Below are 26491 nucleotides of genomic sequence, written 5' to 3' on the forward strand. Positions count from 1 at the left end.
GGCCGGCGGGCAGCCTCGGTGGTAAAGCCTCCCGAGAGCGCGGCACTTCTCGCGAGACTCGGCCCAGGAGGCGCTCGGGGTGCGCCGGGAGTTGTAGTTCGCGATCGGGAGGCCCCACAACCTCAGCTGGCTGCGAGGGCTGCGAGTGTGGGTGGAATCCGCCAGCTCCGAAAAGAAAAGCTACCCTTACCACCACTTCCTCAGCGCCTGTTCTGTGCCTGTGGCCGTGACTGGTTGAGAGAAGGTGGAGATGGCATAGTAAAGTGACACCCACAAACCCAAGTCCACAAGGCTCAAAAAGGGCTGCCGAATGTCGGCGCTTGTCACCCTGTTTTTCCCAATTCACGGAGGTGAAGCTGAGGCTGGGAGAGCTGAGAATTCTCTTTGATTAATAAGCGGTGCAGTGAGCGGGCACTATCTTCCAAGAACAGCTGAGTTAGGCAGGGTTTATACCAGTAGCTGAACCAGAAGGGGGAGCACACCGCGCCTGCCTCCCCTAGGTAAGGAAGTTCTAGTATCATTTCCCTTTTACGCTAAGGAAAGTGAGGCTTGGAGAGGTGCCAACGCAGATGTCACATCCTGAAGGAAGACTTCTCTTTTCCCTGAAGGATTTACAAATAGAACAAAGGAAAAAAGTTGAAGCAGAGGAAGAAATTGCAAAGGCCCATCCGCTTTTCCACCCCAGTCCCAAGCTTGCCATCAGGGCTCATCTCAGGAGGACTGTGGGTGCTGAGGGTGGAGCTCACGTTTAGATTTCAGCATGTGAGTTCTGCCAGGTATACTGGCAGGACTGAGAGGCTTTGCTCATGCAACTTTAAACACAAGTGCCTTTTCCAGAGCCGGGTGCCTGAGTGCAGCACGAATTAAAGTCTTTTATAAGTTCTACAATTAGTTTATGAATAGCACAGTTACACTGCAGTGTGATCCGTGTGTTAAAAGTGTTACTTTGTTTATTTAGAGCTTTTAAAAATAGGCTATATTTTTAACCTCTGTGGAAGCAAAGTGACCCCTTATGCCTTCACCATGAGGAAGGGCTGCATATCACATCTCATACTCAGAAGGCGGAAAATAGCACTTTGCACCCTTATATAAATCATAAGGCAGGATCATCTCATTTAGTTCTTATCCACAAATACTTGAAAACTGAAGCCTTTCCTGGAAGTTACTGTCTGATTAAAATAACTTTATCCCTGATTTTTGTGGTACCAATGTCATGACCTTGGCGAAGAGTAGCCGCGTGAGAAAATTGCTGTTTTCCACAAAGAATAGACTAACTGTAAACTTTTAATCTTGGCTTTCTTGTGGGGGTTTCCCCTTTAAATGAGTGTTATTTTTTTTTTTTATTTGGAGAGTTAATTCTCCTAAAGCCTAGACTTCCTTACCGGCCTTCTTTGGAAGTAAACTGCTTTGCTAAATGGCTTGTTTTCATAGGCTTCCTGTTCTAGCTAGGGGGATTCAGTCAGTCACGACAGAACTGCAAGGCCTGAGAAGGGTATTTCCTGAGCTGCCTGAGGTCAGGCCATCTTTCCCAGCTCCTGTGGGAGATATCTTGTGGCACTAGGTCTTCCCCCTACCCCCTGTTCTGTGCTTCTTTTCCTGACTCTGGTTTGCTTCTCAGCCAAGCCTGGTTCTGGTTCTGAGCACAGCTGCTTTATTTCCCCAAGAGTGGCAGCATCGTGGGAAAGGTGGGCTTTGAGGTCTGACTGTATGGTTCTTATCTTCTGGCAGACAGCAATCAAGGGTCCCTGTGTATGGTTGACCAGTAGTAAACCTGGTTGCCTTTACAACGTACAGTTACAAGGAAACTAATTTTCTAAAACTTTTTGTCTCTGAATCATCTTTTCCCATCTCCTTGGGCATTTCATACTTTAATGAACTTGGAGCCTGGAGAACTGGAATTGCCCAGGGTCCAGTTACATGCTTAGCTAGCAGTCCTGCATTCTGCAAGCCATAATCCTACATGTCTGCTTCATCGGGGAGGGGCCAAGGAGTGGGACAGAATCCTGCCCACCTGCCTTCCTCTAGACATCTGCCCTCTCTAGTAGCCCAAGCCCTCAGAAAGGTCCACTCCCTAGACAGGTCTGTTGTGCTCTCATGACCCATCCATCAGCAGACAAGAGCTTAGCCACTCAGCTGGTTGTTAAGTGTGGCATTTGCATTTCTGGGAGCTCTGCCTGGTAGCCTGCCTCCTGTATCATTATAGATGAGGCACTCAACCTAGCAATGCTCCGGAATTATCCATGTCCATTGCCCATTCGGTAGCAGGAAAAAGTAACACTCTCAAGGGGACCTTGGCAAAGGTACCTCAGCCCGGAAATGGAAGAACTGAAATTCAAACCCAAGGCTGAGTGCCCAGCTGATAGTTTCACTGCTGGACACTGTGACCAAGTGACTAGCTATGAGCTGACTCTAGGCAGCTGGCTGTTCTTGGTTTCAGCTTCTCCACTTTAACTTTCCTGGGGCAAGAGAGTTGAAGGCACATTCCCAGCGAAGAAACAACTGGAACTAACACTTCCCTGTAGTGGTGAGGGAGAAAGACTTCACTAAAGAAATTAACTTAAGAATGCTGAGCTAGAGCTGATAGAACTTAACTATCAGACTGGCCATAGAGCTCAGCTTTTCCAGCTTAATATTACAGATCATGCAACTAAAGTGCAAGAACAGCAGGAACCAGGCCAATGTCATGCAGCTAGTCTGGGGCAATTGGTTAGAGAAGAAATGTTCTGTGTCTTACTTTGTGTTAGGCACTGCACTTGGTGCTTGGGATACTGGAAAGAAGACATAGTCCCTGACTGTTATGGGCTAAATTGTGTCTCCCAAAGTTCCTATGTTGAAAGCCCAGTCCCCCAGTTCATCAGAATGTAGCACTATTTAGCGATGAGGTCGTTAAAGAGTGATTAAATTAAAATGAGGTCATTTGAGTGTGCCCAAATCCAATATGACTGGTGTCCTCACAACAAGAGGAAGAGAGTCCAGGAATGCACGCACATAGAGGAAAGGTCATGCAAGGGCACGGGAAGAAGGCAGCCATCTGTAAGTCAGAGACAGGAGCCTCAGAAACCTGCCAACACCTTTGTCTTGGACTTCCAGCCTCCAGAACTGTGAGATAATAAATTTCTGTTGTTTAAGCCTCCCAGTCTATATCATTTTGTTATGGCAGCCCTAGCACACTCATACAGTGACTCAGAGCTCCTGAAGTCTCTTCCCCAAAAGAAGACAGTGAATAACCACAGTGAGTCACATGTCATGAAGTGATAGCACCAGGTGCCATGTAATGGGGGCCTGACTCACTCTGGAACATCAGGAGAGACTGCCAGGGAAATTAGGAGTTATGAAGGCAAAGAAGTGAATGGGAGAGTGTGCTCCACATGGAGCACCAGGGCAAAGGCAAAAGCCCCAGGGTGGGAGAAAGCTTGTGTCTCAGGAACTGAGAGAAAGAGGAGCTGGAGGGTAGGACAGTTAGCAGGGTCTTTGAGGTTGGCAGAGCCCACACTGGGTAAGGCTTGATAAACCAAGATATGGAGCTGGGTCCTTCCCCTGAGAGCCATGGTGGGGAGGGGCCATCTGGAAACAGGCATAGTGTAGACAAAGTCTGCGGTTGGGCTTTGGTGGGGTAGGAAGGAGACAGATAGAAAAGTAGTGGGAATTGGCCTGCATATAGAGGTAGGGATTTTGTTAGGCTACGGTGGAGTCTCTCTGGATGGCATAAATAAGCATATTTAAATGCAGCTGGGAAGAAGCAGAAGGAGGTGTGGAAGATGCAGAGGAGGGAAGGGTTACTCAACCCCTGAGAGGCAGGAGGGGGCACCCAGCATTGGGTCAATTATCTAGGGCCTAGGGCTTTTCAGAGACCCAGGAAAATCTTTTGCATGCTAAAAGTAAAATTATTAGCTCTAAATTTTGTAAAAAAAGAAAACTGCAGATCAAAATTAATATGTTTAATTAAATGTATACACAACATATTATTACATCAATTTTACTTATGACATTTAATTTTTATAAAAATGACCTTACATTTGAAAACAGCTTGGGAGTTAGAATTTTTCTCATCTTCAAATAAATCCGCCTGGGGGCAGTGGCTCACGCCTGTAATCCTAGCACTTTGGGAGGCCATGGTGGGAGAATCGCTTGAGGCCAGGAGTTCGAGAACAGCCTGAGCAAGAGCAAGACCTCATCTTTACAAAAAGGAGAAAAATTAATGAGGTATAGTGGCCCATGCCTGTAGTCCCAGCTACTCGGGAGACTGAGGCAGGAGGATCACTTGAGCCCAGGAGTTTGAGGCTGCAGTGAGCTATGATGATACCTACCACTGCACTCTAGTCTGGGGGGCAAAGTAAGACCCTGTCTCAAAATAATAATAATAATACAATTTTTTAAATAAATAAGTGAGCACCTTAGTGGTCCTCAAAAAACACAGAAAGTTGTAAATTAGACAAGTTATTTGTAGCTAAATAATTTTTTTAAGTTTTTTTAATTATTTAAAATTTTTTACAGCAATGATATAGTAATATACTTAACATGGGAAGTGAGTACATTTGAATATTTTGAGTAGAATACTTGAGTAGGACCCTCTAAAGAAGGAGACTAGAGCCAGAGGAGATCTAAAATTTACCCTTGGGGTAGGCCCAATGCTGGCTTTGGAGAGGAGGAAGGTTTCAGGGAATTTGGTGGAAGTAGGTTGACAAGACCTCCTCTGGTGGCTTTTTCTTGTCTTTGAAGTAGGAGGAGATGAGGTGGTATGGTCTGGGTTGAGGGCAAAGAAGGAGGACCCATGAAGGTGATTTGAATTTGCCATTTCAGAGCAAGGAAGAAAGACTGACTTAAAAGTGTGGAGGACCCACTGAGGTTCGTAACCATGAATAAACGGTTGTGCCGATCTGCCTATTTGTGTGATGTTCCAGAGCGTAGCCTAACAATCTGGATGCAGGCCCAGCCTTGTTGGATTCACCCAGGGCTGGGTCTAGTAGAGTGGGTGTGATGAAGGGTCAAGAAGAGAGGAAGGCAACATTTCGTGAATGCCTCACCGTGCGTGAGGATAAATGCTCTTACATACACTCCTCACTCACAGGGATCATTATATCAGTTAGGACGCATTTGGCTGCAAGTAAGAGAAAAATCCAACTAGCAGAGGCCTAAGAATATTTGTTGTTTGCTTACCAAAGAGTCTAGAGGAAAGTGGATCTTTCTTTGAAATTAGTCTAGAAGCTCCATGACCTCAAGGACGAATGTTCTTTCCTTCCTCCACTCTGCTTTTCCTCAGCAAGTTGGATTTCATTTTCAGGCTTTCACCTTGTGTTTGCACTGTGGCCGTTCCAGCTCACAAAGCATAGCTTCCTCACCAGACAGCACTTTGTGCAGGTAGGGAAGAAAATATTTCCCGGAAGGCCGTAGTAGTCTTCTACTAACATCTCTTGGGCTAGAACTGAGCCAGATGCCCACCCCTAAACCAACACTGACCAAGGACACTAAAAGGCTCCAATGAGTTTAGTTTAAATCAGTCCCCTCTTCAGGGGCTGAGAAAATGCCAAATAAATAAAATTGGGGTTTTGGGCCGGGCGCAGTGGCTCACGCCTATAATCCTAGCACTCTGGGAGACCGAGGTAGGAGGATCACTCGAGGTCAGGAGTTCGAGACCAGCCTGAGCAAGAGTGAGACTCCCGTCTCTACTAAAAACAGAAAAAATTAGCTGGGTGTGGTGGTGCACGCCTGTAGTCCCAGCTACTCAGGAGGCTGAGGTAGAAGAATTGCTTGAGCCCAGGAGTTTGAGGTTGCTGTGAGCTTGGCTGATGACACAGCACTCTAGCCCGAGTGACAGAGCGAGACTCTGTCTCAAAAAAATAAAAAACTAAAAAAAAAAATTGGGGTTTTGTTAGCAAGAAAAGAGAAGAATAACTGTTGGGTAGGCTACCAACTGTGTCTGCCACAACCATTATCCTCATTTTACAGTTGAAGAAACTGAGGTTCAGGAAGGTCATGTGACATGATTAAGGTCACAGACCTAATAAGTGGTGGGTCTAGAATCTGAGCCCAGATCTTGCTGATACCACCATGCTGTGTGCCCTGCTCAGGTCTTCTGACTCCAAGACTAGTTTTCTTTGCACATTAAAATTGCTCCCAGCTAGGATTTGACGACAATAAGGGTTTACTACTCTCACATAATTTTTGATTTTTATTAAATAGAAAAGATATGAAAGATGAGGATACCTTTATGACAATAAAGGTTTAAAAGAAAAAATATTGGGAAAGATTCAAACGTAAGGTGACTTAGTCAGGACTCCTTTAGTTGAAAGGAGAGAAACCCAACTCCATCAGCCTAGCTCACGGAGTCCCTCATGAATACCTGAAACCAGAGACTCAAATTTTCTTTCTCATCTATTCGTGTTATCATCATTCTCTCTCGGTGTCTGCAGGGACACGACTGCTGATCGCTCTCGAGCTTTACTTCCACCAAGAGCAGACTGGCCCCACCAGTTTAAAAACCCCAAGGAAGGCCTGTCCTGGCTTGGGACAATGCTCTGCACACCTCGGCCAATCGCCTGTGTCCAGGAAGACATGATAACATTAGAAAATGTCAGCTTCCCCAGGAATCTGGTGATTGGGACAGGAGAAGCATTTTCTCTAGGAAAGCAGGGAGGGTCTGGAAAGGACAGTAGGTGCCAGCAAACAGATGCAGTCAACACCTGCTCAACAGATTGATCAGTATTTAAGGGACAGAGATTGTGCTACGTGCTGGGGATATAGCAGTGACACGGTCCCTGCCCTCATGGAACCTGGCTTCTGACAGAGAGAGGCAATAAACTCATACTCATCAAAATTGCTAATGAAACAAGCGGACAAAGGATGTGAACAGACAATTCACAGAAGAGGAAAGCTGAATGGTGAATAAGCATATTATAAGGTGTTCGGCCTCACCCAAAAGAGGAAAAATACAAATGAAAATAAAGAGATATAAGTTCATTTCCATCAAATTTGTAAAAAAATTTATGTGTGATAATATCATATGTTGGCAAGGATACTGAGAAATAGGAACTCTGAATGTTTCTAGAATGAACCATAAATGAGGACAACCACTTTGAGCAATTTGGCACAATATCAGGCAAAGATATATGAAAGGAATGACCCAGCAATTCCATTCCTTGGGATATACCCTAGAAAAGTTCTTGCAAATGTGCTCAAGAAAGACACGTATAAAAAACTTCATTGCATCATTTTTTATAACAGCAAAAACGTGCAGTCAGTCCAACCATTTCAACAGCAGAAGAGTAGTAAACTGTGATCTATTCATGCAAAGAAATACTATACAATAGTAGGAATGAATGAACTAGATCTCTGTGTATCAACATGGGTAAATCTCAAATATATTATGTTGGATTTTTTTTAAAAGATAACAGTATATTACCATCTATATAAATTGCTAAAATACAAAAAAGTTTTAATACACATGTAAGAAAAGCATAAAATATTAATGGGAATGATACACATCAACTTTAGGATAATAGTTATCTCTGGAGGTAGGTGTAGCATTTTAGGTGTGTCTGCAATTGTTTTAATTAAAGAGAGAAAGAAAAATAGCAAAATGTTAACTATTAATCTTGGAGGTCAATACATGGGTATCTGAACATGTTTGTTCAAAATATTTTATAATTTTGGACCAGATGTGGTGGCTCATGCTTGTAATCCCAGCACTTTGGGAGACCAAGGCAGGAGGATTACTTGAGGCCAAGAGTTTGAGACCAGCCTGGGCAATGTAGCAAGACCCTGTCTCTAAAAAACAAATACATAAATAAAAATTAAAATAAAACATTTCATAATTTTAAAATTTAAAAACATTAAGAGCCAATTATTAAAATGATGAAAAACTCAGGAGCTTGTCTACGACCGTGAAATTAAAACATCCTAGAATCCAACTGAGGAGGGTGTGAGAAACTTCAGAGCCAATCTCCTGAGTTTCATGCTATCAGAAAAAAGTGTGACATAACGGCTGGACCTAGTAATAGATTTTAGCACTTGTAAAGGAGAACTCAGGATATTAAAACCATGGTGCTGTCACGTGGACCTGGTTCAAACCCTAGCTGCATCATTTATTCACTATATGAGCTTGGGTAAGTCACTGCCTCTCTCCAGGCCTCAGTTTCCTCTTTCTTGAGATGGAGATAAGCTGACAAGATGACAGAACTAGCAAGAGCCAGTCCCAGGTATCTCAGGGGATACCTGAGAGTGAAAGGGAAGTTGACACATCCAAGAAACTGGCATAAAAGCTGTGAGACCTGCCTGTGGCTACCAGAAGAGGGCTTGGTCTGGGGGTGGCGGTGGCAGCCCAGAGCAGAAGAGGACATAGCTCTGTGGAAGGAAGTCAAGCCCCTAGGAGTTTTCAAATAGTTGTGCCCTGTCTTCTTCCCCAGCTCCTCCTCGGCAGCCCCGCTGCTATCACCACACCATTACTCCAGGCTGAGTGGGGGAGTCAGTAACAAACAATAGGCGAGTGAACTGGCATGCACTGGGGCAGCCTCTCTGCCTCCACTCCCCCTCCCTCCTCCCTATACCCTAGGCACTAGGTTTAGCAACCGTAGGTGGCACCTTCTAGTCTTACCTGGGAAGAGAGAGGTATAGGGAGGTTCTCCAAGGATGCAGTTGTCTGCTCAGGATAGCAGGTGGTAGAGCCTAAGCTGTTACACCAGACACTCCCATTCCCAACTCACCAGGGAGGGTTTAAGCTCCAACCTGGGCCCTTCTCCCTCCCCCAGGCCCTCACTACTGGCCCTGGAAGCTGGTCCCCAAAGAACTAGGAGCTCACACTGAGGGACACACACTCTACAAGAGAAAGACAACATATAAGACTACCTTATCCAGGCAAAGTAGAGTTAATGGACCAGGTAGACCAGAAATTTAAAGTAAGCAATCCACATATTATTCTAAAAAAAAAAAAAAAGTGAGGATTTTGGAAATAAGAAGGAAAAACAAAAAATCGTAAAGAAGAACAAACTGTATAGAATCAGATATGAAAAATATGGGAGAGGAAATAAGGCGCTCACAGGCGCGGTGGCTCATGCCTGTAATCCTAGCACTCTGAGAGGCCGAGGCAGGCGGATTGTTTCAGCTCAGGAGTTCGAGATCGGCCTGAGCAAGAGCAAGACCCCGTCTCTACTAAAAATAGAAAGAAATCATATGGACAGCTAAATATATATATATATATATATACACATATATATATATAAAGTTAGCTGGGCATGGTGGCGCATGCCTGTAGTCCCAGCTACTTAGGAGGCTGAGGCAGGAGGATCGCTTGAGCCCAGGAGTTTGAGGTTGCTGTGAGCTAGGCTGACGCCACGGCACTCTAGCCCGGGCAACAGAGTGAGACTCTGTTTCACAAAAGAAAAAAAACAAAACAAAAAAAACAATAAGGCGCTCAGAGGCTGGTTTGAATAGCAGAGTGGATATAGCCAAAGACCAAATAAGCAAGTATGAAAATCAGGTTGAAGAAATTTCCTAAAAGGCAGGAAAAAGGTATAAATAACTAAAAAGCAGAAGACTGAGCCAGTGTTGTATAAAGCCATCTACGTCTGGATGGTGTGATACATGATATAGCCAGTAGACCCCTTGGTCGGGGACCCACTCCCACACCTCCTCACTATAAAGGGGTCCTCTCATCAGAGGCTGTGTTTTTTGTGACTACATCCTGTAGATAGGCATTCTGTAAGCCCCACAGAGAGGCGCTGGCTGAGGCTCTGCAGGCCCACCTGGAATGAGCATCTACCCCTGTGAGGATAACCCAGAATGGAAGGAGCCTGATGTCACTAAGTGGCTAACTGGTCTACTCAAGGAGTGGTATAATGCCATATCAGGGACTCAGTGTTGGCCTCTGCTGCTGACAAATGGAACACTTAGAGACAGCAGTCGCTAGAGCTGCCTTGGTAGTGGATGCCCATGTTGTTGGGGCCAATACATAGCCTTCACCTCTGTCACTGTGGCCCCTCTGCTCATGTGCCCATCATGCCAGTTCAACATGGCAGGTTCACTGATGATGAAGGCTGGCTAATGTCAGCTGACGTCATTTTGGCCACTTGGTCATTCCGTATCTCTTTCATGGTGGGTGCTTTCTGGCGGGTGTTAATATGTGATACACAGATCTTCACTCTTTGTCCCCGCTTCCATATGTCCATCTTCTGTACTTCTAGCCCAGACCTCTTTGTGTGAGTATTTCAGTCCTTTTCCCCAGGCTCCCAACCATATAGCCAGGCCATTGGCCACTGGCCAGAATCTGTATATATTTTCATCTCAGGCAACTTCCTTTCGCAAAGTGGACGATTAGGTGCACTGCTTACAGCTCTTACTCAACGTAGTCCTGGATGTTCTAGCCAGTAAAATAAATGGAGAAAAATAAATAAAAGGCATATAGAATAGAAAGGAAGACATAAAACTATCTGTTCACAGACAACACAATTGTTTGCATAGAAAATCTCAAAGAATCTACAAAAAAGTTCCTAAAACTAATAAATTAGTTTAGCAAGGCCACCGGATAGAAGGCCAATATACACAAGTCAATCATACTCCTATATATCAGCATTGAACAATTGGAATTTGAAATTTTAAAAAATATATATAATTTACAATAGAGCCAAAGAAATTAAATACTTAGGTATAAAAATAACAAAATATATGCAGGATTTGTATGCTGAAAACACAAAACATTCATGAAAGAAATCAAAGACCTAAATAAATGGAGACGTACCATGTTCATGAATTGTTAAGATGTCAATGCCCCCCAATTTGATCTATAGATCAACACAATTCCAAGCAAAATCCCAGAAAGAGTTTATGTATTATCAATAAGCTTATTCTGAAATTTATGTGAAAAGAGCTGGGCACAGTGGCTCACACCTGTAGTCCCAGCTATTCAGCAGGCTGAGATGGGAGGATCTCTTGAGCCCAGGAATTCGAGGCTGCAGTGAGCTGTGATTGCATCACTGTACTCCAGCCTGGGTGACAGAGCAAGACCCCTAAAAAAAATTTTTTTTCTTTTCTTTTTTTTTTTTTGAGACAGAGTCTCACTCTGTTGCCCGGGCTAGAGTGCCATGGCGTCAGCCTAGCTCACAGCAACCTCAAACTCCTGGGTTCAAGCAATCCTCCTGCCTCAGCCTTCCGAGTAGCTGGGACTACAGGCATGTGCCACCATGCCCGGCTAATTTTTCTATATATGTTTTTAGCTGTCCAGATAATTTCTTTCTATTTTTAGTAGAGACGGGGTCTCGCTCTTGCTCAGACTGGTCTCGAACTCCTGAGCTCAAACAATCCACCCACCTCGGCCTCCCAGAGTGCTAGGATTACAGGCGTGAGCCACCGCGCCTGGCGGAAAAAAATTTTTTTAAAACTGATATTTATGTGAAAAGATAAAAGAACTAAACTAGTCAGAATAATTCTGAAAAAAAAAAAAAAAGTCGGGAAACTCACACTACCCATTTCCAAGACCTACTATAAAAGTTTAATAATCAATACAGAAGTACAAAGGCAATTCAATGAAGAAAAGGATGGTCTTTTCCACAAATGGTGCTGGAGCAACTGGACATCCATATGCAAAAAAAAAAGAACCTTGACACTTTTTCCCCCCCAGAAAACACTATTTTCAGTGTTTTGACTATATACTCTGACAAGGGTATGGTTAACAATTCTGAAATTACATGTATACTAGGATAGAATAAATAAGTAAATATATTGTATATACTGAGAACCAGGCTTCTTACTGTCAGAGAAAGAAGTTACAGATAAGGAAAGGGGGAAGGCTAGAATGAATCCTGTGGTACTGAAATTGAATCAGAGGTATCAGTATGAGCTCAAGTTTATCCTAATATATACACAGATAGATAAGAAAAAGAGACGTGTATATACATGAGCCAGTAGGCATATGTTCATTTCCTAGCTCTGTCCACTGAGAAGTCCTACAAGTAGTGACATCCTAGTAGCAATGAGCATATTTAGCCCCAGATCTTGGTCTCTAAATACCATTCTCCAATAAAAGGAACCAGAGCCCTTTGGATAACTGTTTGATTCCAGTGCTAAGGCAGAAAAAATACAACATGAACCTGGAGCATTTTGCAATATCAGAAAGCAGAGAGTGCTAAAAAATGGGGAGAGGCCATGTCAAAAAGACATAGGAGCCAACGTGAATGAGCTCCAATAGCCAAAGCTGGAACAATTTGAGCAGCAAAGTAAATAATTACAGTATTGGATTATAACCCAAGTTAAAATAAATATGCCTGAGTCCATACTGATAGAAACAAATGATTTAGGAATGGGTAAATTCACACCTAACGGTACAATGCACACTATCTGGGGATGGGCACACTTTGACTCAAACGGTACAAAAGCAATTTATGTAACCAAAACGTTTGCACACCCATAATATTCTAACAAATTTTAAAAAGAAATAAATGATTAATAAATAACAAATGGGGGAGAAGGGACAGATTCTAATTAATAAATGTATTAGTAATGAGAGAAGTAGAATATCTGCAGTAGAACACCACAGTAATAACTGCCTCAAGCAAGACCCAGCAACAGTAGTAGGTGAAAGTTTAAGGAGAAACAGGATATTTGCACTGCCTCAAAGTATCACCCCCAAGGTATTTATTAAGTACTATAGTGGTTTGAGCAGATGTCCACAAATGCTTTGTTACTTCTTCCTCCAGAAGGCAGAGATTAAAACTCTTCCCCTTGAGTGTGGGCTGGACTTCATGATTCTCTTCTAACGAATAGAATATGGGAAGGGAAAAATGGTAAAGAAGCTGGCAGACGCAACCTTACCCAAGTGCTCAAAGTTAACGTCACCACGAGTAAGACATATTGCTATAATGCTATGATGACCATAAGGGCACACCACCTCTGTAGTGCTCCTCCAAAAATCCATAACCCCAGGCTAGTCATGGGAGAACATGAGACAAACCCAAACTGAGGGACATTCTACAAAATGTACTCTTCAAAAGCGTCAGTCAAAGTCATCAAAGACAAAGAAAGACTGAAAAACTGTCACAGACTGGAGGAGCGTGAGGAGACGAACAACCAAATGCTATGGCAGTGTTCTGGATTAGATCCTACAGGAAAAAGACAGGAAAACTGGAAGTCTGAAAAAGTCTGTTGTTTAGTTAATAGCATTATTACCATGTTAATTTCTTAGTTTTAGTAATTGTACCACGGTCATGTAAGATGTTTACATTAAGAGAAACAAGGTGAAAGATATGCAGGGACTCCTCTCTCTCTCTCTCTTTCTTTAAGAGAAGGGTCTCTGGCCGGGCGCGGTGGCTCACGCCTGTAATCCTAGCACTCTGGGAGGCCGAGGCGGGTGGATCGCTCGAGGTCAGGAGTTCGAGACCAGCCTGAGCAAGAGTGAGACCCCGTCTCTACTAAAAATAGAAAAAAATTATATGGACAACTAAAATATATATATACAAAAAATTAGCCGGGCATGGTGGCACATGCCTGTAGTCCCAGCTACTCGGGAGGCTGAGGCAGTAGGATCGCTTAAGCCCAGGAGTTTGAGGTTGCTGTGAGCTAGGCTGATGCCACGGCACTTACTCTAGCCCGGGCAACAGAGTGAGACTCTGTCTCAAAAAAAAAAAAAAGAGAAGGGTCTCCAGGATCTCGCTATGTTGCTCAGGCTAGTCTTGAACTCCTGAGGCCATCCTTCTGTCTCAGCCTCCTGCGTAGCTGGGATTACAGACGCAGCACCGTGCCCAATGGAGCAACTCTCTGTACTGTCTTTTCTCTAAGTTTAAAATCATTTCAAAATAAAATGTTAAAAATAAGGTTGCTGGCCAGGCGCGGTGGCTCATGCCTATAATCCTAGCACTTTGGGAGGCCAAGGTGGGAGGATTGCTCGAGGCCAGGAGTTTGAGACCAGCCTTAGCGAGAGCAAGTTTCAGTCTATATAAAAATAGAGGGGGGGTGGGGAAAAAAAATGAAACTATTGTTTTTAACTTGCACTGTTCACTTAATAATTTATCATGAATATTTCCCATATTATTTCATATCATTGTACAAGAAATAATGTATACATTATGAGGACATACTGTATCTACAAGATATACTGTTAGACTCTTTGATTCTGTAAAATTAAATTGAAAAAAAAAATAAAAAAAAATAAATAAATAAATAAAAAAAATAGAAAAATTAGCTGGTGTAGTAGTATGTGCCTGTACTCCCAGCTGCTCCAAAGGGTGAGGCAGGAGGTTGTTCAGGCCCAAGAGTTTGAGGTTATAGTGAGCTATGATGACGCCACTGAACTCTAGCACCTGATTCAATTCGGCAAACTTGTTAAGCATGAACTCTGGGCCCTCAGTCCTGTATGAAGCACATCGGACCCCAAGATGAAAAAAGCCTGGTCACCGTCCTCAAGACAGGGGGACAGAGAGGCAGGGTGATGGGATTTCCAGCCAAGAAGACACAAGAGAATGGTTACCCACTCTGTGTCAGGAGGCAGGAAAGGTGAGGCAAGGCCAAACTAGACTTTGAGGAGCCCTCAGCTCTTACGGGATTAAGGCACTTTCCTTTGAAATGACATAAAACTTAGATGACTGCCAAGATAAAATCCCTAGGTTCTTAGGGGTTTTTTGTTTGCTTTTTAATTTTCAGACTGCAAAGTTCTGGATAAATTCACTAGCACTAAACTTTTCTCTTTGGAGGCCTCGTGCTCCTGTCTTGTCAGTGAGTTGATCCCTCGAGGCCTGAGCTGGGGCCCTGCCAGGTTTTGGAAGCCACCTATTAATAGAAGCTTCCCAGGTATGCAGGTGGTGGAAGGAAATTTCAAGCAAAAGGACTGGCCAATGTGTGTAGTGGGCAGAGGGGTCTGCACACCTTCCCTGACTCCAGTTTGCTCGTGGAGGTACTCACACTAGAACAGGGACTTTCAAGCTATTTTTTTTATTACCACATCCCAAAAGTAAGAAATATTTTTTACCTGGTGCCCCAGTACACACACACACACACACACACACACACAAGTTTCATGAAATGCTGGTATTTTCCCACTCTATTCTTTTCTATTCTATTTCATTTTCTAATTTTAAAAGTCATAGTTGGGCCGGGCGCGGTGGCTCACGCCTGTAATCCTAGCACTCTGGGAGGCCGAGGCGGGTGGATCGCTCAAGGTCAGGAGTTCGAGACCAGCCTGAGCAATGAGCGAGACCCCGTCTCTACTAAAAATAGAAAGAAATTATCTGGCCAACTAAAATATGTATATATAGAAAAAATTAGCCGGGCATGGTGGCGCATGCCTGTAGTCCCAGCTACTCGGGAGGCTGAGGCAGTAGGATCGCTTGAGCCCAGGAGTTTGAGGTTGCTGTGAGCTAGGCTGACGCCACGGCACTCACTCTAGCCTGGGCAACAAAGCGACACTCTGTCTCAAAAAAAAAAAATAAAAAAAAAATAAAAGTCATAGTTGGTACCCAGTAAACTGATTTCACAACTCACTAATGGTCTTGAACCACAGTTTGAAACCCATCTTAGGTGCTCTTCCCAAGCCTCAGTCACTCCTCCCTAGAGGAGTGATTTGTTTGAACAGGGATTTTAGGAGAAGGTAGGAGGCACACTCAACCCAGCTACTTCTGAGCACCCCTCCGGGCCCTGTCCACCTACAGAGGGTAGGTCAGGATGCTCCTTGCTTCCTGGAGAGGGGTCTGGCTCTGTACAGTCAGCAGGTGACATTTTTCTCTTCATGTGGCTACCTACTGCATCTTCTCAATTAATTCTAAACTTGCAAGTGTTATTTATAACCTGCTAAGATCCCAGCATTTAGCAGTGTTAAATGGTACCAGGAGATTAAGCAAGATAAGGGCTAAGGCATTCCAATGGATGATCAACAAGGGGTTTGTTGGAGACACAAGCGAAAGTAGTTTCACTGGGTGGCTGGGGCAAGGAATAAGAAGTGCAAATTATCCAGAAGTGGGGCTGAAATGGACAGGAGAGAAAGGCAGCAACCATAGAGAGAAGCTGGTTTTCTGAAATGAGAGAGATCTTAGTATATGTGCAGGCTGCTAGAAAAGAGCTCACTGGGGAGAGGGAGAGCGATTTTATTCACTTATTTCTAAGTTAATCCCCGGTCTACAAGATGGCTCGCAGCAGCTCACAATAAAAATATATTATGAAACAAGTGATAATATATTCTCCAGAGACATTCAGCGTCCTCCTCAGAGGTCCCAGTGGGATTCAGCCCAGAGGGTCTACAGCAGGGTCCTTGATGCTGCACCTTTTACACTGGCCTTTTTTTCTTCCTGTCCTGCCCTCCCCACATCCTTCTCCTGCCTCCATACATCACCCCCCAAACAAGCTACATGCACTGCCCCCGAAGTGTTAATACAAAAATAAATTTTTCAAAAGAATCGGCGCTAGAAAAAGTAAAATATGGCTAAAAAGTCAAGGTGGGAGGAGAGGATTACAGATGTGTAGCCAAAGGGCCAGAGGAGCAGAATCAGAACAGAGGACAGGGCGCAGATCCAAGGGCTCCGAGGAACTGGGAACTACGAGCAGGTGAAGAGGTAGGCCCTCCTGAGCCCCGAGTGCCTGAGGCCGGGTCTTCACCCATTTACCCCACAGCGTTCGTTCCACGTGTCCCCCTCTTAAGAGTGAAAGGAACCCGACTGCTGTCCCTCAGGCCATTTCTCCCGTTCCTCTCCCTTGTGCTACACGTGGAAGTCTTGTCGCTCGCTGGGTGGTGACCTAGGACAAGGTGGTCGGGTCTGAACATCTGATTCGTGGCCCTGCCTACTTCATCAGCCTGCCCAGGACCCGAAGACAACAAAATCCCTGGGGTCGGGAAGGCAGCCAAAGGAGGGTAGAGGCCACTGGGAGTCGGGGACTCAGATTCTAGTCCTGCCTCTGTCACCCCATAGCCATGTGATCCGGACGTATTGCTTCAATTTCCTCCCCTAGGACTTGAGGGATTCCCAGGAGATAGAACTCCTGGGTTTGAAAGCAGGCTGCACCAATGAACTACGGTGCGACCTTGGTCCTCAGTTTCCCCTTCTGGGAAGTATGGTAAGGGGTAACCGAGAAAAGCCACGAGCTAACCCCTTGGCACCCACCCAGCAAGTGCTCGGTAGATGCCGTCTCCCGTCCTGCCAGCACAGCCTGTCCCGCCACACCGCACCTGCCAGAGAGAGCGGGAGGTCCTGCACGCCGGCCAGCGCCCCCACCCGCGCCGCCGGGCCCCGGGCGGCCTGCCACGACAGCGGCGGTGCATTGTGGGGCTTGTAGTGCGGGGTGGCTTGGGTGGGTGGGCGCGGCCGCAGCAGTCGCAGCGGGGCCATCTTCGGCGGGCTTGGCCAGTGCCTTGCGCACCTGTGCCCCCCGCCTGCCCGATGGCGCCGCGGCCACTGGGCCCCTTGGCCCTGGCGCTGGGCGGCGCTGCGGCCGTGCTCGGCTCGGTGCTCTTCATCCTCTGGAAGACCTACTTTGGCCGCGGCCGGGAGCGGCGCTGGGACCAGGGCGAGGCCTGGTGGGGCGCGGAGCCTGCCCGTCTCCCCGAGTGGGACGAGTGGGACGTGAGTGTCCGGCTGGGGCCGCGGGGCTGGGGGCCGGCCCGGGGCTGCGCCTCCGCGTGTGGCCGAGGGGTGTGACCACGACCCTGCGAGCGCCAGAAGCGCCGGAGTCGGGGCTTGGTCGCCGCAGCCCGCAGGCCCCGCGCGGGCGGCCGTGCGGTCGCGGAGCCGGGGAACAGCGGAGCCGGCGGGCGGGCGTGGCGCCGCCCCGCCACCGCGAGCCCCGGGCGCCGCAGCCTGCAGGGCGCGCGGGGTAGCAACCTCCGCGCCCCGCCGGCTGTGCCCGCGCCCGCCCGGCGCCTGCGCAGTGCGCGGCCGGGGAGGCCGGGATCGGGCCCGGCTAGGTGCGCGTTTCCCCAGTTTCCCCCGGGACGTGGGGTAGTCTGAGGAAGCTGAGGCTCCACGAGGGTAAGGAATTTGTCCGAGGTCACTTAGGGAAAACCCGAAGATTAGGGCTTGGAATTCAGGACTCCAAAGGCAGTGCTTGTCCCATTCCTTCGGCTCATGCCTGCCTGTCCCCGGGACGGGTGGAGGGCGGGCGTGAGCGGTTTGGTGCCTTTGGTCTTCCCTTGGTAAGGGTCAGGCGGGAGGTTCCCGGCCGCAGCCTGACCTCTGCCCCGCAGCCCGAGGACGAGGAGGACGAGGAGCCGGCGCTGGAGGAGCTGGAGCAGCGTGAGGTGCTGGTGCTGGGGCTGGATGGCTCTGGGAAGAGCACGTTCCTGCGCGTGCTGTCGGGAAAGCCGCTGCTGGAAGGCCACATACCCACCTGGGGCTTCAACTCTGTGCGGCTGTCCACCAAGGACTTCGAGGTGGACCTGCTAGAGAGTGAGCAGACACCCCACCCCTCTCCCCATTACCTCTACTGGACCCAGGCCTGGATTCTTTGCAAGGGAGGGCGATTCCAAAATGCATGTCTAAGCAGGACGCTCTCACGTACGAAATCCTTCTCATCCCTCCCTGGGACACAGGATACAGTCCAAGCTCTGTATTCTGGCGTTTGGGGCCCTTCATGATGGGCATCTCCAACTTGGTTCCCTGCCCTTCGCCCCTGCTGAAGCCCACATGTCTTTACATGCCAACAGCTAGTTTCATATGCCAAGCACTTGACAAACTTAATACAACCCTCCCAGCAACTCTATATAACTAGAATTGGTCACTGCCCTCATTATATATATAAGGAAACTGAGGCCAAGCGAGTAGAATCATTTATCCAAGGTCACGCATTTTTCTAGTCTTCTAATGCAGGCTAAGTGGCTCTAGGCCCTGACTGTTAAGCACCATGCTCCTTTGCTTGTTTTTGAAGGCTACCTGCTGATCTCTTTCTTATCTCCTGTCCTTTGCATGCACTGTTCCCTCAGTCTGGAAGCCCTTCTTCCCTTGATAAACTCCTACTCATCCTTCAGGATTCAGTTCAAACATGACATACCTGTGAAGCCTTCCTGGCTTCCCTGTGAGGTTAAGGACTCCTCCTCTGGGCTTCCCTTCTGCTGCAGTATTTGCCATATACCAGCCTGTGTCCCTGACTAGGCCATGGGCTCCTTGGGCACAGAGAGGGCTGATCCATCTGTGACCCCAAGGGCCCAGCCCCAAATAGGTACTGGGAGAGCTTGCTGAGTATGTGATCTGAGAGGGTCTGAGTAACTCCCTGCTCTCAGTCCTAGGCTTCTTATTTTGGAAGAGGGTGACAGAGAGGGTATTGAGAGGGCAGCAGAACTTAGTCACTGATGTCTAGCTACAGGCTTGGTGGAGAGGGACAGGTGGACTTCCTACTGGCCCGAGGACTTAGACCATAAAGACTGGGTGGGTTTAGTTAAGTGTTAGGTGGTGGGTTCAGACTCGAGGTTCACTGTTGGCCTAAATGAGCTCAGTTCCTCTGGTCTCAGGCACTTGCTGCCTTCTCTGGCCTGATCATGTCTTTCCTCCCTGACTGTAGCAAACGCTGACATGCACCTAGCCTTCTCTTCTTTCAGCAGGCTTTCTCTGGCTCCTTCTCTTGTGCCAGGGACACAGGTCAAGTGGGAGGTCTGTGCTTGAGGCCTGGCAGAGACAACTACCCTCTTCCCCCAACCCTGGGAGAAGGGGATGGGTGTTGTCATGTTACCTGAGGGTCTGACTGATTGGTAACAGCCCAGGCTCAACATGGTCACTCGGCCTGGATTCAAACCCAGATCTCCCAATCAAGTCCTCGTGCTTTCCTCTCCCATGACAATCCCTTCACTGTGTTCCTCGACAGTGTCTATTGTGGGGCCCAACAGAGAATGGGTTCTTTGTAGGTGATTGATGGCTGAATGAATGAGTACAACGCTTTGATGACTCTCCCCTTCCCACAACATCTATATCCAGCTTATCAGCTTTTTCTGTCAGTTGTGTCCTCTGATATGTTCTGTGTCTGTCCACTCCCCACCTCCACTGTTGCCTGCCTGGTCCAAGCCACTTCACTCTCAGTACTGTCTCACTGGTCCTCCTGGTTCTTCTGTCCCCAGTGTCAGCCAGAGGTATCTTTTAGAAACCTGTGTCAGATCATGTCACCCTAGGGGCTCCCCACAGCCTCACTGTGGCCTTTGGCACTGTGTGGCCCACCCTGGCCAGCCTCGGTCGCACCATCCTCCCTCTCCCTCCAGCAGTGCCTCAGTTGCCCTGGCCTCCTTTCTGTTTCTCACACACTTCGAGCTTACGCTTCCCTCGGTCTGTAGTGCTTTCCCCTGCCACTCTCGTTGGCTAGCTCCTTCTCATCGTGCCAGACTCAGCTCACATGCCACCTCCTTGAGGAGACCTTCCCAGATTACCCAATCCCACCCCAGCCACTTTCCCTTTTTCTGTTTTACTTCCTTCCTCTCTGAAATGTGTTTGTTATTGCCATGTCCATGGTAGTTAGGGAGGGAGCCCCTTGGGAGCAGGGCCCTGCCTGCCTCTCTCACCTCTGCATCCCCAGCACCCAGAGCAGTGCTTGGCATGTAGTAAGCACTCAGTAAATACTTGTTGAGTGCCCGCTATGTGCCAGGCACTGTGCTGAGGGCTTTGGGGGGATCCAGAGGTAAGTGCCTCTGACTCTCAGAGCTTAGAGTCCACAAGTGTCAGAAGCATAACCAGAAACACTAGGATGCAGGGTGACCAAGGGGACTGTGCAGAAGGGCAGGGGGAACAGGAAGGCAACCCAGGTTGGGGGTGCTGCATGGGCAACCATGGATTGAGTATGGCATTTCCAAAGGAAGAGAACGGGATGACAAGATTGAATGGGGAAACCAAATGGAGGATGGCTGTGCCTAGGCAGGGCAGAGGGTCCGACTTTTCTAGACTTTAGGACTCCTGGCTACTGATCACAGCCACCACTGATCTAGGTGGAAGCTAGGAATTGGCAAGAGGCAAGCAGCCTAGGAGAAAGAACTGAAAAGTACCATTTATTGAGCACCTACAAGGGCTGTCCGAAAAGTATCCAGCCATGCATATAATGTATACATGGATACAATGGCTGGATGCCTTTCGGACAGCCCTGGTATATGTCAGCCCTGTGAAAGGTACATTGCATGTTGTACCTTTGGGTTACTGCAACCTGTTAAGTAAGTTCAATGGGGAAGAGACTGGTGCTCAAAGATAGGGACTTGCCCTAGGAGACCCAGCTGTCAGAGCTGGAGCTAAACCCAGGTCTGATTGGCTCTGGAACCTGTGGTCTTTTCCATGTCCTGGCTGGCAGAACCTTGGGAAGCTGGAAGTAGGGTGGAGTTGGGGGACTGTCGGTAGAGAGCCAGGGTCCAGGGAAGCTCTGAACTGGCCCCTGGCCTCTTCTCAGTTGGTGGCAGCCAGAACCTGCGCTTCTATTGGAAGGAGTTTGTGAATGAGGTGGACGTACTGGTGTTTGTGGTGGACTCAGCGGACCGGCTGCGACTGCCTTGGGCCCGGCAGGAGCTACACAAACTGCTGGACAAGGATCCTGACCTGCCTGTCGTCGTGGTGGCCAACAAGCAGGTGACAGCCATGAGAGGGAAGCTCAGGCCAGTTGGACTTCAACTCAGAGCTGCCTAGGCAGGGGTGGGGAACACTGTAGAGGGATTTGGGTCTTTGCTGTGGCCCGGGGAGGTTGGCTGAGATATTGTCCCCACCTCTCCTACCTGTGCTGTTTCCTTATCCCTGCCTCTGTCTTCCTTCCTCTTTGCCTCCCTATTACTTGTCACCCTGGAAAGATAAGAAAAATAATTATTAAGTACCTATTATATGCCAGGAGTGGTTTGAATGACATTTCTTATGATGCTTCTGTTGACCCTACAAGGTATGAGATGCTATTCCCATTTCACAAATTGAGAATCTGAAGCTCAGAGAGGTTTTGTGACCTCGCCAAGGTTGTACACCTCGAGAGTAGTGGAATTGGGTTGTCTGACTCCAAACCTGCACCTTTTCCACTCTGCTGTGCCTTTGCAACTTTTGGCTCTATACCAGAAGACTAAAACTGGGAAGTGATGGGAAGTAGAACAGGTTAACTAATAACAATAACTAACGTTTGTTGTGTGCTCCAGTGTGCCAGACACAGTGCTGAGCACCTGACAGTCGTGACCCCACTGCAGTCCTACAGAAACCCCAGGGGAGGCCCTGCTGTTATCCTGAAATGCCTGAAGTTACAGCTAGTGTGAGGCAAAGCCAGGACTTAAACTCAGATCTTCCTCAGACTTCCTGCTCTTAGCCACCACACTCTGCCTCTCCTGAGTGCCAGAGAGCTGCCTGGGGCCCAGCAGCCCTCAGTGTCACAGGCCCTGGGTCCCACTCCCAATACCAGGTGAAACTGCTGCAGCCACAGAGCCCTGCCATACCTCCTGTGGCCGATGCCCGTGTGGCTCTGAGAGCTGTGGGACATGTTCCTGGCCTGGCTTGGGGAGAAACTGTATATCTTCGACTTCAGATTCCCCATGCCTGTCATTTATAAATAGGGTGACCGTATGTCCTGGTCTGCCCAGGACACTCCCCATGTATGCCTGTTGTTCTGGTATCACTCTTAATAGTGCCCACTTTGAGCCTCAAGTACCCTGGTTTGGACAATAAATCCCTATTTATAAACTATAGCAGTTTTGAACCTATAGGAGATAACACCGAAGGTCTAGTATTCTGTGAATTGCTCCAAGAAGAATCATTTTAATCTTGGGCCAGGGTTGAAATCAAAATGCACCATCGCCAGCCATGCTGTGTAGTGGCCTCTTTTTCCTCCAGCTAGCTTCTTGTCTGGAAGTGACGCTGCTGTGCGATCTCTCCACTGTTGCATTTAGGAAACCGAGCTCGGATTCCTATAAGGACCAAAAGCTTGGTTCTCAGACCGACCTGGGTGGGAACCTGACTCTGCCACTTACCACTGTTACCTTGGCTTAACAACTTGACCTCCCTGACCTCATTTCCTCACCAGTTCAGTGTGGACTGTGAGAATTAAATCAGACTAGGTATAAAAGTGCCTGTCGCAACACCTGACACATAGGAAGTGCTCTGTTTCTTACCGCAGTGGCCGATGATGCAGTGGAGAGGCTGGTACAAGGAGAGTCAGAGATGAGGGAGAGAACACTGAGTTCAGCCCAAGGGGTCCAGAGGCTGCTTCTGGGAATTTGGGCCCTGCTGTTTCCTGGGGTGGCCTAAGAACAGTTTATTCGTGGATGACAGCTGGGACTGTGCTGGGAAACACTGTCAGCTGTGTTCTGACTGCCTTCTGTGTGTCACGCCAGGACCTGAGCGAGGCCATGAGTGTGGTGGAGCTGCAGCAGGAGCTGGGCCTGCAGGCTGTCGCCAGCCAGCGGGAGGTTTTCCTCCTAGGAGCCAGCATTGCCCCTGCAGGACCTGCAGAAGCACCCGGCACTGTACACATCTGGAAACTGCTCTTGGAGCTTCTCTCCTAGGCCGGAGTCTACTTCCTCACACCCAGCCCTGGGGACCGCAGATCCACTGCTGCTTCTGCTGCTTCGTTGCCAGCCTGGGCCTGGGGCAAAAGCCAGGTGGCAGCACTTCCCTCCTCCCCTTCTTGCCCTCTCAAGAGCAGGGCCTGGGCAAGGCCAAGAACCGTGCAGATGCCTTCCTGAGGAGGTGGCTGTGAGGCTGAAGCAGGGAGGCGGGTGAGACAGAGAGTGGGAGAGGATGGTGTCTGGCTCGTTCCAGGCTGGAGGGTGGATCCCTTCCCTTGTCTGTACAGCGGGATGCTCCATGGGTTCAAGCCTCACCTCCCTGCCGGTCCTTGTGGTTGAAGAACCAGTGTAGGTATCAGAAATACTCCTCGAGCCCCAAGGTCTCCCAGTCTAGACTGTTCCCTCCTGGTGGCTTTCTGCCCTTCTCACGTGGGCAGCTTCTGGGTGGTACACAGTGAGCCCTTGCACCCAGTCCTGCATTGTACAGCCCCAGCTCGGCCTAACTGGCTTGTGGCCTTGTGCAATCTCTGCCTCTCTGGCCCTGGGGCCATCATTTTTAAAGGGAGGTGATTGCCACGTTTTTTTCTAGTTTGGAGATGTATTTCCCAGCCATGGAGATATGCAGTGCTAGGATGAACCCGGAGATCCTAGCAAGGAGCTCTCTGAAGACCTCCCTGCTTCCCCCTGAGCCGAGGCCTGGCCTGCCAGCTGCACTTGACTACAGAGTAAGTGAGTGGTATTCATCCACCAAACAGAACAGGCGAAGGCCGGTTCTTTTTTCCTTAACCTGGAGACAAGCTGCTGCTCTTGTACTAACCGTGCCAATGCCCGTGTTTACATAAGTCTGGGAAAGAAAGGAGCTTGTGTCCCTGGGAAGAAGACTGTCAACTGGACCTTGGCGTTAGCCTCAGAACTGCATTTTATTTATTTATTTATAAAAAGAACAGGCCAAAGTTCTGGGCTTTGTTTCTAGGTGCTGTTATCAAAACCCCAGATGATTGTCATAGAAAATTTGGAACTTTGAGGAAAATAGCTGGAATCATGAATGACAGTGAGATAACCTACAGTTGTCAATGGGGACAAAACTGTAGGCTTCCCCCGACCAGCCCTAGCCTTTGAGGCTATAATTGATATCCTAACAGTTCATGTTGCTTCACGGGAGCTTAAACTCTGCCGCTGGTGCAGTATGCTGAAGGGACGCAGACCTCTTTTGCATAGATAACAAATGACTCTGGAAGAGGAATTTTCCATCACGTGAATCCAGGTAAAAAGATGAAAAAAAGTGTTTTTTCATGTGACTCCAAAGGACAAGAATAGCAGACCAGCCAACAAGGTGGCCTTGGGCACATCACTCAGCTTTTCTGGACCCATTTATTCCCCAGCAAAAGCAAAGATGGACTGAATTTCTGGGGTTCTTGTCAGTGCACATTCCATGGTTCTCCTGTGCTTGGTGATAAGCCAGTTTAAGGACTGTCTCTGTATCGACCCTCAGTGTTGGTACAGGCAAAAGAAAGAGCCTGTTGTCTGTCAGGGGCCACCAAATAATCAACAGCCACGAATGGATTTTTTTTTAAGAGGAGCTATCCAGCTCAATTTGCTTTCTAGTTGAGAATAGAGATTGCGTGCCTTCGTTTCCTTCGACGTTTACCTGGAATGCTTCAGTTCCATACCGCTGCCAGTGGAGGAAGAGGCACTGAGCAGGCAGGTGGGTGGGAAGCTCCAAAGTCCAGAGTGTGATCATTGCAAGAGTGGCCAGCTGCGCCCTTCCTTGGGCTGCAGGTACATCAGAGTAGAGTCGCTGTTCTTTGAAATGCCGATTCACTTTCTGCAGTAAGAAATGACTCATCTGCTTTTATGTTAAAAATTTAGGGAATGACTTGGGTTTTAGAGTAACCTTTGAAACTTTGCTGGCAACTTTTCACTTTGTCATTGGAAGGGTAAGAAACTATACACCCTTGTTCTGTGAACTCCTCCTTTTCCTCCATTGCTTGAAGAAAAACCGTAAAAGAAAAACCTTAGACAATTTAACTTTAATGGAGCTTTATTGAGCAGAAATTTCATGAACTGGGTAGCACGCAGGACCCAAAGCAGTTCAGAATGCTCCGTTCCACAATGTGTGCAGGATGTATTTATAGCCAGAGAAAGGGAAACGACATACAGAGACAGCCTCATTGCCTGCAGTTTGCCTTACTTGGATATGTTTGGCAGCCTGGCCTGCAATTGTCCAAAGGTTCACTGCTATGATTGGCTGAAACTCGGCTACTTGCTATAAGAGCATGCTTTTAGAGGAGTTGATAGCTCACTATGTACAGAGGCAGCTTTAAACCAAACTTAATTCAGTTTAATGATTTCCCCCTCTTTTGGTTAGCCTCTCAATTTTGATTGACTGACACCACCTCCTGTCACCATCGTCATGGACTTATTTGATCTCAGTATGGAATTCAAAGTTTACAATGTTAAATTAGATGATTCTTTGTGTCTTTGTGTTTTTGTAATTCTAACTGAAATGAGACCATTTGAGATACAAAGGATGGCTGCAGATGAGTATTTAAGACTGCAACACATCAGTGAGGCCATGATGATGGCTCTCAGGAGGATAACACCAAGAAGCTGAAGTACATTCCTTAACAGGAGTCTGCACAAACCAAACTGATCAGAATCAAACAACTCAAATTCAGACGATAAAAATAGTTCAACAGTATTCAAGCTCTATTGGTCATAGTCTTTCTTTGGGGTATAATGGTGTTTAAGGACCATAGTTTGCTGTAAAGTGGCTTGATTTAAAGAGGTTTTCATTTTTGTGGTCAGCCTAGTAAGACAGGCCATAGATCTGGAGACTCACTAAAAGAAACGTAAAGATTGGAAAACTGAATAGTCAGGCTTGCTATCTAGCATTCAGGATGCCCACAGGCCAACTGCTAGCTGTTCTGCAAACATGTTGTTTATTCCTTTTCCCTTAATATTTCCTTAATATATTCCGTGGCAGTATCAAGAGAAAGAGCAGTTATCAGCCTTTTTTTTTTTTTTTTTTTTTGAGACAGAGTCTCACTCTGTTGCCCGGGCTAGAGTGTCATGGCATCAGCCTAGTTCACAGCAACC

At 47.4% G+C, this 26491-nt stretch overlaps 1 protein-coding gene across 1 annotated transcript; it reads left to right on the forward strand.

Annotated features, from left to right (window-relative positions):
- The first annotated feature begins 17326 nt into the window (after nt 1–17326).
- ARL10 (ARF like GTPase 10) lies at nt 17327–24092 on the forward strand. The gene is made up of 4 exons (XM_069473906.1): nt 17327–17528; nt 18149–18350; nt 21313–21488; nt 23219–24092. Exons 1-4 carry the CDS (start codon nt 17346–17348, stop codon nt 23387–23389), a joined length of 732 nt encoding a protein of 243 aa, XP_069330007.1. The 5' UTR covers nt 17327–17345; the 3' UTR covers nt 23390–24092.
- Nucleotides 24093–26491: the final 2399 nt, after the last annotated feature.

The sequence above is a fragment of the Eulemur rufifrons genome, chromosome 7, assembly GCF_041146395.1.
Source record: "Eulemur rufifrons isolate Redbay chromosome 7, OSU_ERuf_1, whole genome shotgun sequence".
NCBI classification, from domain to species: Eukaryota; Metazoa; Chordata; class Mammalia; order Primates; family Lemuridae; genus Eulemur; species Eulemur rufifrons.